At 37.2% G+C, this 12,686-nt stretch overlaps 1 protein-coding gene across 1 annotated transcript in view; it reads right to left on the bottom strand.

Annotated features, from left to right (window-relative positions):
• Positions 1-12,686, bottom strand: part of ryr2a (ryanodine receptor 2a (cardiac)) — a 158,803-nt gene that overhangs the window by 140,762 nt on the left and 5,355 nt on the right. Inside the window, exons 2-5 of the mRNA XM_088438734.1 lie at positions 9,931-10,050; positions 5,170-5,274; positions 2,397-2,471; positions 2,213-2,291 (exon numbers count right to left, since the gene is read on the bottom strand). Of these exons, the coding sequence (XP_088294860.1) occupies positions 2,213-2,291; positions 2,397-2,471; positions 5,170-5,274; positions 9,931-10,050 (379 nt within the window). The remainder of the gene's footprint in view (positions 1-2,212; positions 2,292-2,396; positions 2,472-5,169; positions 5,275-9,930; positions 10,051-12,686) is intronic.

Genomic DNA, 12,686 nt, shown 5'->3' with positions numbered 1-12,686 from the left:
ACTTTTTCTATTTCTTTTTGCTGTAGTAGCTCTAACTACTACAGGTGAGTTTTTTTGTGAAAAATGACTTTTGATCGACATGGTAGGTAATTAAAATTATTTTTATCTTTCTTTTTGTCGGAGTTAGTTAGTGGTTAGGGCATTACCAGTGTGACCTACTACAGCAAAAAGTAAGATAAAAAGTCATTTCACTGATTTTTTTGTGAATATTTTTTATTTTTAATGATGGAAAAATGGTTAGGGGACCACTTGAAGATAAATTTGGTGCAAACATTGGTCATTTGTACTTTTATGGAAATGTAATAATTTTATAGCTGCTGAAAAATGACTTGTGGCGATTTTTTTTTGTAACTTTTGGCTAATAAATTCTTACTTGTGTTTTTTTTTTTTTTCCCCCCGATGTACTGTATCTATAAAAAATAGTCACTTGTACCTGTAAGAACTAATTTTGTAGATGTAACAAATTGACTGGTGGGGGGCCAGTAGTAGTACACAAGTTGTTTGTGCTATAGCTACAAAATGACTTTGTACAGGTACAAGCTACTATTTCAAAATACACATTATACATTTTGTAAAAAAAAGTACAAATGACTTGGCTACAAAAACAAACATATTTTCCACAGCTGCGAAGTCATTTTTTACAATGCCAAATTTATTCAATTTACACAAGTACAAATTATCACTGTGCAAGTTACTTTTGGACAAAATTTACCTCCATAGGTGTACACCAGGCATGTCCTAACCCGGTCTTCGAGGGCCACCTATTCAGCATGTTTTTGATGTTTCCGTCGTCCAATGCAGCTGATTCAAATGATCAGGTTTGTTGTCAGGCTTCCGCTGAGCTTGTTGATGACCTGATCATTTGAATCAGGTGTGGTAGGAAGACAGAAACCTCCAAAACATGCCAGATAGGCGGCCATCAAGGACTAGGTTTAGACATGCCTGTGTACACGGCCTAAAAATAAAACATTGTTTTTTTAACAATACTGTAATTGTTGTGGCTTTATTAATAAAGACCGTCCAAATATGGCAAATAAATGAAATGATTTGGGCCAAGCTATGGTTGTACGATCTGGCTCGGATGGGGGCCTCATGCAGTCCACGTTGTGGATACCGGATGTAGCCCACCAAAGGACTGTCATTTATTGAGGTATGTGGACCACCTACGATGTGGGCCAGCACTGGTCCAGATCAATTTTGCTATGTGGGTTGATTCTGGTGAGGTGGAAGGAGGTTGCCCCACCCACACTTTCTCACTGGATAAGGGAGGTGCTCGTGAATCTTAGGCTGTGGCTATGAAATGATGTTTTGTCCGAAATCTTTTTCTTTCATTTTATGATAAAACTACGGCACACGTGCAGGAATAACAATAATAGAACTGTTAAATCCGAGAACAACTGCTTTGGTCAGGCTGCTAATGCTGCAATTGCTGCCCATGCTGCTACTACATGATGGAGCATCTGATAACACTGCTATTGTGTGTCATTGAAAGATTGCATCAAGAAGATCAGCTGGATAACTGTCATTGGACTTGGACTTTATAATGAGTGTGATTCGAAGCGTTAAGTGAGACAAGGCCAGGTTTTTCGAGGTGGGGTTTGTATGTTTTTTTGTATAACGTATAACTTGTATAATTAATAAAAACAACTTTGACAAAAAGAGCATAAAACCAAATGTTGCTGAAATGTTGCTCGCTAAATCACACATTATTTAATGATTGTGCAGAACTTAAGCTTGACAGATTTATTGGCAAAAAAAAAAACATCAATATTTGCCTGGATTTTGCATGAAATAAGACACAGACCATCGTAAAGTGTTTGCATGCCGTGTTCACTTTTAAAAAATAGTGGAGCAAGCCAGCACAACGGTTTTAGCGCACTGAATATTATCGTAAATTGTGAGAGGTCTCGTCTGAGACTAAACAATTATTAGGATATTGTTTCTTAAAGAAATTGTAGAAGTTGCACTGTTGCAACCGAGCCATTTCTGTATGTATGTATGGCGCAAGCAGTTTTACGTTGCCACAATGCATTTAAGGTGCTCCCCTAAAAACAGATCTGGTGACGGGTCTCATGATACACTGTGATCAATCAGTGATGTCATTGCAAAGACAAAAGAAAAAAAAGACATTTATAAATGTGGAAAGTTTATTCAAAATAAAAGAGAGAAGAACATTGTAAAATTCAGTAATAGAATGATTTTGTATAAATACCTGTCATGTCTACCTGCAGCCCCACATCAAAAGCTAGTTTGTCTGTGGATGATCGAGAGGTGGATAGACAACACAGGTACTGTACAGAAAAAAAGTGCATCCAAAATCAATGCATACTTTCATCTCAAACATTAAAGGATAGGAGAGGAAAGGTCAAATGGGAGTGTGGGGTGTGTATACAGACCATTCCACTGTATGAGTGGCGTAGAAGGACAGCATGCCCATATAATGATGTGCGATGACCGCCACCTTGGATCGTCTGGGAAAACGTAATGATATGACAAAGAATAGTGTGAATCAGTCAAAACGCTGTAAAATGTCAAAATCTACAGCAGCAAAATGTGAGTTTTGCTTAACCCCTGGGTGTGTGTGTGTGTGTATATATATATATATATATATATATATATATATATATATATATATATATATATATATATATATATATATAATTAAATAATGTTATATGCCACGGCTGTTTTGTTTGAAGAATTAACGTTTTGTGAGACAAATACATTTTAACAACTATTCAATGCTGCAGGTTTTGCAGATGGGAAAATGCAGATCTAATGTTATGCATTGCATAAAATAAAACACTTCCCAGCAGCAAAAAGTTTCCCTGCAACATTTAGTTCTTGGATCAAAGGCTTTTTGTCAACTACATGTCCCACAATGCATAGCAAGAACTTGGCATTATGAGAGCCAGGCTAAGCCACTCAACAAAGTAATTGAAAAGCTTGCAAATGTTGTCTGCTATCGGCCCCTGAGTGATTTAGGGGTCTCAACACAAAATTTTCTATTACACCCTGTTTGTGAGTTGCCATTGAAAGGATTAATGCAAAAATTGGGACAAATGCATAATAAAACATTGTTTTTTTTAATATGTCCAAAATTGACAATATTTTCAATGGCCGAAAATGAGCCTGACATGGGCTGAATTTAATATCTGCAGGGTGTACCGCTCGACCTCCTGTTTGCAAGTATGAAGAAGGAACAGTAGAACGGCATATTGACAATCCATGCAATATTTTAGCCTCCTGGTGTCATATCACACATCAAATAAAACAAACATAAAAAAAATTAATTTTACACTTTCTGTTGATTATTTTTTGTGGATAAATATTAATAATTAAGTTAATGATTTCTTTTTGTGAAAAGATCTCTACTATAATTCTAAAAGAGGACACTTTATGTTGATTTTTTTTGTGGACAAATATGTATTAATAAATAAGTTATTTCTTTTTGATAAGAGATCTCTTAGTTGATCCAAAAGAGGATACTTTGTGTTCATTATATTTTGTGGACCAATACAAATGAAGTTTGAAAGGGTCTGAAGTTTTAAGTTAGTTATTTTAATGGTTCTAAATCAGACACTGTTGCTGTTGACATGTTTTAAGTCTTTTTGGTTTGTTGGGGGTTTTTTTTCACCCAAAAATGCTTTGTGCTGGTTAAAGGTTACTTGGCTGAAAACATATTTCACAGGTGGTACAGTGATCCCCCCTACTTCGCGGTTAATGGGGGGTGTCAACTCCATGCGAAGTCTGAAACCCGCGACGTAGGGTATCAGTTCCTAGATTTCTATGTACGCCTCAACATAGCCGCAGTAACCATAAACAATCCTTTTTTTTTGGTGTATTTTTTGCGTATTTTATTTCATTTCTCCTATTATTTAACATTACATTATCCTTATTAATATTATTGTATATTCATTAAATAACTAATATTACTTAGTTTGTTGAGAATTTGTTCTCGGGTCTGGTTATCTGCACCAAGACTCCAGTGAAAGAGTACGCAAGTCATCACGTTGAACTTCACATTTATTTTGGCTCATGTATGGTGTATCATTTAGTATCTGTTGAATAATACATCAAAAACAATGTTAAAGTCAGTCAACTAACATATAAACACTTGGCGAACTTTAATCTATGAATTTACTGTATTTTTAGCCGACATTAGCGGGTTAGCAACAACTAACAACAACTACTAACTATAAAGTGAAACCTCTACACAAACAAACACATAAACAGAATAAACACTCATCGCTTGCTAAACATAGGCAGTAGCGTGCGTTATCAACATGAATGATAATAAAACTATAAATATGAGCTTACGTTGTCATTCACTACTAGCCGAGTGATGCACAGAGAACGCAAAACAGGAAACGGAAATGCAAGGCAACCCGAAAAATTAAAAGCATACATTTCAAAATAAGATAAAAAAAAACGTCACGAACTCTAACGCTTGAACAATTCTTGACATAGTTATTAACTAATATTGCTTAGTTATTTGATGAATACAGTACTGTATAATGTACTGTTTTGCTTTTTTCAATGTATTTCCATTTTTGCACATTTTTTATTTTTTATTTTTTTATTTTTAAATATTTTTAAATATTCCTGTAAAAACCCGCGAAGTACAGAGACCACGATATCTGAGACCGTGAAGTAGGAGGGATCACTGCACTTCACTGAAAAAAGGTTGAGAACCACTAGATTAGAACAGCACGGAATTTCTCTTTCCTGCACAGCACAAGGATTCATGTTTCGACAATGGAGTATACAAGACAATGCACTGCTTGTTAATTCTCTGCAAGGAAAACACAACATGGTGAAACCTCAAACTAAATTTGACCATACTGGAGAATGTATGAACACAAATGTTTGTATTTTGACATGAAAACTTTTGTTTTTTGGTTAATTCACGAAACATGTCACGACAAAAGCTAATGTTATATCACACTACCTGTTGCTGCTGGAGTCACAAAACATGACTCAAGATCCTATACCTATTGTGAACAGGATATTTATTTAATTTAACTGAAGCCTCAATATTTGCAACGGACTTAAAAAAAAAAAAAAGGTACTTTAATAAGGACAGGCTATGACTAATATGTTGTCCAACGAGGACAATAACCACGATTTCAGTCTGCTTTGGTATATTAGTTATCGTTTCCAACTTACACCTCCGGTCTTCTCTTCAGAATTGGCCAGCATCTCCTGAAGGGCTCGAACCGACAGCGACTGCTCCAACACGAAAGTACAGATTGACAGATCTGGAGGTACATTCTGAAACAAGAACAAAAGTATACTAGATGCAAAGCAGGAGATAACATTACTTCTCTGTCTCATAACGTACTACCGATTAGGTGGAGTTCCCCAGTTCGTGTTTATCCGAGTACCAGCCATAGAATTCACCCAAAATTGCCAACCTTCTGTTCAGCGGTTCAGCAACATTGGTGCCTTCAAGTATAAGGTTTTGTTAGATTACTGACAAAAACTCTTTCAAACCACCCATAAGCAACAATTTGTGTTACATTTACAAATTATGACAGTATGTGGAAACATTTTATAATTTATGACTACTTAAAATCAGAACATGTAACCTGAGGTTGCAGGAAATAAATATTGGGGTGGGTCACTACATGTTAACATTAACAGAACACCACTGCCATACTAGTTGCTCTGACTGGGGCCACGGTGTGCCAGTGTGTCAAGTAGTGCAGATGGAGACAGCTCAAGTAAGAGCCGCTGATTGAAAAATAATTCAATCAATGGGAGCAGAGTGCACGCTGTCTCTCCAAACATACCACTCTCAGAGTAGTGCTTAAAAATGGGAGTGAATTTCCCGAACTTGCCCATAGTTGTTGTTTCAATTAGATGATGTCAAACGTTCCACATGCTGGACAACACCCCCTTTTTGACCTTGCTTCAGCAACACTTCAGATGGGTCCATATTATTGTCCAGACCGAACATGGCCAGATCGGATTTGGACACTTGCTATAGATAGTGACGGCAGTCAAACCTAAAAACTGGATTTGAGGAGTATGCATCCTGAACACAGCCTAACTGACTGATACATTTGTCACATTCACTTACAAATACTGTAATGTCTGTTTTCAATCATGTTGAGGCAGCCAAAAAGAAATTCAATCACTTGACATATAAAACAACCCTTAACTCTTTCAGTGCCAAGCGTTATTGGAAAAGGAAAGCTCTCAGGGGCCAGTATATTTAGCAGTTTCATGCATCTTTCAAGGCCAACAGAATACTGTGTGCTATGTCTATGGAAATACTGTTTGGGCGGTATCATATGAAAGATTGATTTTCATTCTCTACTTAGAATTGCACAAAGGTAATATCTTTGTTATATGGTTTGAAACACTGCCATCCAATAGTCACAGATATCCCTACAATACTCATTTGGCTTATATTAGGTAAGCATTAGGCAAGGGTGTCAGCTACCCCTATAAAAACCATATTTGATGAATTTTATAATTTATTATTGTTATTATTTTAAAAGACGAACATTCTCGTTCATGGCAAAGAAAGAGTTAATACATGTTTGATATATTAGCTATGCTAATGCACCACAGCAGGCACTTTTAGTCCCCCGCATTATATGTATTTTTTTTACTTAGAGAATTCAGCTTATTAGAACGAAATTAAGGACATAGTGCCAAAAACCTACTCGAGTACTGTGATTGCTGATGTTAGATTGAACAGTCAGGTGAAAGCCTAATAAAAGCCTGATAACCTCCCAGGTTGATTTTGCATCCCTGGAAAGTCATACACGTCCTGCATGCTCGATGCAAACTTCCAGGCAAACTTGTAAAAGACTAGTTTCTGATTTTAGGATAATCTTTTTTTAATATTATCAATGGCGCTCTCTCTCCTCTGGCACGGTACCAGAAGCATTTAAGTCCGCTGTCACTCAAACGCTACTTAAGCGACCTCATCTCAATCTTGATCATCTCTAATTATAGACCAGTGTCACGTTTTCTATATATTGCAGAAGTTTTTGAGAATGTTGTAGCACAAAGGTTTGCAATTCCATGGCTGATAACAGTATGTTTGAACTCCCTTGGAGGGCTTTCAGGATTTAGGGCCAACCACTTGACTGAGACGACCCTTATAAAAGTGTCAAGCCATTGATTCCAACACTTCATCAATTTTATTATTACTTGACCTCAGTGCTGCTTTTGACCCATCGCTCATCACATACTAGTAGAATGTCTCGAATCAAATGTTGATGTCTCGGTTTAAGTGCTTTCTTGGTTTGGAACTTATATTTCAAAATGGACGCATCATGTTTCCCATGGCAACGCGACCTCTAAATCTTATACCGTTACGTGTGGTGTTCCGCAAGGTTCAGTACTTAGTTCTTTACTGTTTAGTATCTACATCCTCCGGCTTGGTGATATTATACGTAAATATTAGTTTTCATTGCTATGCTGACAATTCCCCACCACCATATTTTCTGGAATATATGCCACACCGGTATGTAAACCGCAGTAGCAAAATATGAGCAAAAAATTGAATTTAGTCACAGATAAACCGCACTGGAATATAAGCTGCAGGTAATAAAATGAGATATTTCTGCAAAAAGAAAAAGGAAGAAAGTTTATATATATTTTTTTTTGTTATTGAACTTTTTTGTAATTGCAGCAACATCCTCTCTTTAACAGACTGAACATGCCTGCATGTTTAGTCCCAACATATTTTATAGAAAATGGATGGATGAATATTTTCAACACTAAAAGAATACTGTTAGTTAAATAGCAGTTCAAACTCAAAATCAATACTTCAATAGCATCTTTTTTTTAATCTCCCTTTGTTTGATCGATTAGTTTAGTGAACATAAAAACACTGTACATAATTCATATATACAATCATAAATACATAAATAAAATCATATATATATATATATATATATATATATATATATATATATATATATACAGTATGTACTGTATGAAAATGTATGTCACAAATTCACAAATTTAACCAAAATTTAAATTAATTCTCTTATTTAGTTTAGACATTATTCAATTTTGAGCACAGCCATTGATTCACATCTTTTCAGTTCTATTTCATAATTGTTCCATGAAATGAAACCTCGAACAGATACACGCATTTGCTTGCTGGTAGCTAGCAATAAATAAATAAATAAATAGATCAAATAAAATAACACAGATAAGCCGCACTGGACTATGAGCCGCAGGGCTCAAAACATGAGGAAAAAGTTGCGGCCTATAGTCCGAAAAATACGATATATATATAACTTTAGAAATAACAAATGCGTGTAATTGCTTAAACTTGGAGGTCTGCCTTTCCAAGATTAAACCATGAATGTCTTCCAATTGTCTGCTTCACAACCCCAGTAAAACAGAGATGTTGTTGATAACCCTACTCATCATCAGCACCTTTTTAAGAATACAACTTTGGGTCTGGATAGTTGTACTATTGCCGAAATTGGGTCAGCAAATAACCTTGGCGTGATATTCCACAACTCTTTTCAAATGCATACTAAAGACTCTACAAGAACTGTATTCTTTCACCTTCACAATTTCGACAAGATTTACCGTATTCTGTCTTCTAACTATGTCGAGACATTGATTCCTGCATTTGTTAAATCCCGCCTTGACTACTGTAACATATTGTTATCTGGACTTCCCATGTCTGGCATCAAAAGCCTGCAGTCAGTACAAAATAAAGCAGCTTGACAAAGATGAGAAAGCTCAATCATACTACCCTGATATGGATTCCAGTACACCTGAGATGCGATTTTAAGGTGTTTCTTACTATGGCTTAGCTCCTTATCTTGTCGACTTAGTATCACCTTATCTTCTGTCTCAAAAACTTTGGCCACAAAGTGCGGGCTTGTCAATGACCCCGCGGGCTTAAAAGAAGTCCGCTGGATCACGGCTTTTTCTTTTCATGGCCCACCTACAACCACCTCAGTAGATACCTTTAAATCCCGACTAAAAACACATTTTTACATTCAGGCATTTGGTTAAAGAGTCTGTTTGGACTGCAGCTTTATTCTTTCCCTTTCTGTCCCCTTCCCCCCGGTTTGGAGAGAGCGCTAGACGGTGAGGGACGAACTGAATGCTGCCGTGCGGACTTGGGCTGATCGACCGGTGCAAGTTTTGAAATGGGCCCCCTCCAAGGAGGCGCTTATATTGGGATGAATCCACCATGCCAGATTGTGAGAATTAGTTTACCCGGATGGCATCTCCTGGCATCATGTCATCTTTGCACTGGACACTTAGTGCTTAATGTGCCACAATGTGTTCTTTTTGCCACTCGGCATCTAGTGCAGCCAGTTGAGCCTGGAAGGAGGCTACTCCCAGTTGCGGCCCATTCTCAAAGTTTCTTATTTTCCTCAGATGCGGTTTTTGACTTTTTCCTTCCTCTTCTGGGAGCTTTGTTGAAGGGAAAGCTGTCGTGAATTTGTGATGTTCTGTGTGATTGTGTAATTTCTTTTTCATCTGTGAAGGCCTTTGAGACTGTATTGATTCAAGGCCGTACAAATGAATTTGTCTTGACTTCCAATAGCCTTCAAAACACCTGGTGCTACCGCCCAAATTTGAAAATGTTTGTACACCTGAATGCTGATTCCAATCACATAAATGATAAACACATTAACAATAAAGATAAAAGACCCATCAACACACTTTTAAGTGTTCCAAAGCAGAAAGACAACATGAAAAAAAACACTCTCTTACCCTTTTGCACTCTATGTACCATTTACGATGGACATTTCTCAATAATTTACATTTTCAAAGTGAGTCATTCTGGTGTTTGCACAAATTTTAGATTGTTAGCCCAGTCAATAACTGGGAAGGCAATTGAAAGGGTGTCAACCCAGACATAACAATAATGTTTCTTAACTTGACTCATGTGCGTTGTTGACACACCCAGCATAAGCATAACGGTACCTTGGAGTTGGAGATCGAGTCAAGGAAGCACTGCCTGTTTCCGAAGCCTTCAGCAGCCAAGCAGAGCTTCTGTTGCTCGTTATGAATTGTGGCCAAACACTGAAGGACCACCTCATCATTCTAAGGACACACAAACAAACACAGACATAAAATCAGTACATTGCTCATGTAAGGACAAAAGCATGCAGGTGGGGCCAATACAAATCTGACACACAACTCAGGGACATCCATTTTCAGTGTTGTACCTGAACAATTTAAATGAATCTAATTTTGGGCTAACGTGAACTGAACATAACATTGTTATTTTTACTTGATTTATGTTTTTGTGAAGGAGCTTATTCTAGCGTCTGTAAAATGTTTATGATTGACAGCTTTTTTTTTTTTTTTTCAAAATTTTCATTAAAATAAACCCTGATTTAAAAGCATGACAAATGAGTCATATTGAGGGGAATAAAGATAGACCTTATTTGGCAACCCAAGCAAGGAAGCCTCACGCAGCCGGTTGTGGTTACCTCACTCAAAATGTCTGTATTGACTGGCGACAAATACTGTAGTAAGGTATGCAAAGCCCATTTCGCAGAGCATTTAGCAGGATGCAGTGCTCTGCCGACAAACACATAAACTTGTGTCTGTGGTGAGGGCTGGGGACCACAAATTGGAGTATTGCAGGAAGACTTTATGCAGCGTGGCAACAAGTCCCTTTCCGTGATGGCAAGACTGCCTCAATTTGAAATATGCTCTGTTCAAGAGCAGCCGTTCATCAAACAAATGCCTCCAATTACAGATGAGCTGCCAAAACAATCTATTATTTAGGTGGACTTGTTGACAAGGAACTTCATAATAAAACTATCCAAGTTTTCAACAAATAATTGGTTTTTCTCTGCCTGCTCATGTCCTCCTCTTCCTCTTTGAAGTGACCAGTCTTTGGCAAAATCGAAAGACACATGTTGTCAATGTGTGGTCTAAATGTATGTTTGTTACTTCTTGTAAGCTTCTATGTTAACTATCATTCTGACAGTCCAAAAATCTTATATTTTAACAATAGCTACTAGGGGAATCTAAATCCGTATTAAAATTTGAAGAAGAAAGGAAAAGAACAACGATAATCAAAATCTGCATCAGAACCTGAGTTGGAAAGACCATTTACTAAGAAGGGGGGACCGTCTTCCAAATCGGAAAAATCTGAATCCAAAAAGACAATGTGGAGGCAGAAGGTTAGGGGAAGGTGACATGAATGGACTAGTGGAGGACTCAAGTGAAAGGAACACAGCGGAATAGATCAGAGGGCTTACACGAGGTTAACTGGGATGGTCAGCTGGCTGTCTTGTCTGCTGTCAAGAGCTTCCTGCAGGGTTTTTCTATGGTCAAGTCGTTTTATCAGATTCCATCACGTGTGTGGAGGATATGGGGGTAATGGACCCAAATGCAAGGGAGCAGGGAGATTGATGTCCTCAAAAAAAAATGATTTGATTCAGCGAAGATGCAAAGCAAGTAAGAACAAAAACAGCACACAGAATAACAAACAAAATCTGATACTTGTGGATAGGACGCCTCCTTAATTTTAGGGTAAAATTACGGTATTTCTATGTTAGCATGTAGTGTACAATGCAAAACCGTTATCAAAAAAATGTCATCTTTGTGGTTTCATCATATTTTCTTGTATTTATATTCGTAAGTTATATATATATTTGTTGGAAGTATGGTGTCTGCTATGACAGCTGAAAGTGGCTTGCAGTTGAGTGAGTGAGCGAGCAAGTGAGTGAGGGGGAAAGGGAGCAGGGAGATGACATTTTTACAAAGAGCACTGTTGAAATATGTGTTAACCCTAGCCCCTCATTATCCTGTTTGGTCAGCTACGGGCTCCACTCTAGGTCAACATATGAGGGCCGTTAGACAGATTGATCAAACTCAAAGAATGGGATAAGATGATATCCAGATATGTATGGCAAAAATAAAAAGTCAAAAGTCAGCCTTATGACATTGCAATTGGTTGAAGAGAGGGGAGGCTGGGGCCTACCACCTCTTAAGGATTACTATAGATTGGTACAATTAGTTAAGAGACTGGTGTGATACATCGTGGATAAAGTATTGAGGAGAAAATCTTTCCTTTTCCAATACAAGGGTTCTGGCTAATGCAAACATGCAATACTATATTGACACTGTAGAAAAACCCTGGGTTCAATGTACCCAATCTATTTGGAAGAGTAAAGTTAAAAAATGTGATCTGAAAAAAGATACAGCAAGGTTAAAAATGTTTCGCTTATGATTCAGATCTTCCACCAAATTAACTGGATGTATGTTTCAATTTTGGACTTTGAAAGGAAATGACAGGTCATTGGTTTTGAAACACTTCAAAATGAATATGGAGAGGCAGGATTATTACCGATACGATCTAGAAAAAAAATGTTAAAGCAGAATCTTAGCTAAACAAGGATCTGCTGCAAAAGATCACAAACCTACAAGTTGGAAAAGTCTCTGTCAACTAAACATGTAAAGATAATGTGAGAGAAAGAAGGAGGAATAAGCATCACTGAAGAGGAGTGAACTACAATATGGAAACTAGCAATATGGAACTAACAATATGGAACTCGACAAATTCCCAGAGGTGGAAAGAATTCGGATGAAAGACTGAACATGAAAACATGTTCAGTGTAAAATATGAAAGATGTTTTATTACTCCCTGTCAAATGACATACTAAGATGGACTCCCTCCCAAACGTAGGAGAAACGAGAAAATATTTTCAAATACTATCGGA

This window comes from Hippichthys cyanospilos, chromosome 17 (genome assembly GCF_059441005.1).
Source record: "Hippichthys cyanospilos isolate Australia breed blue-spotted pipefish chromosome 17, RoL_Hcya_1.0, whole genome shotgun sequence".
Taxonomy (NCBI): domain Eukaryota; kingdom Metazoa; phylum Chordata; class Actinopteri; order Syngnathiformes; family Syngnathidae; genus Hippichthys; species Hippichthys cyanospilos.
The sequence above is the reverse complement of the archived record's forward strand: the minus strand, read 5'-3'. Positions and strand labels throughout refer to the sequence as shown.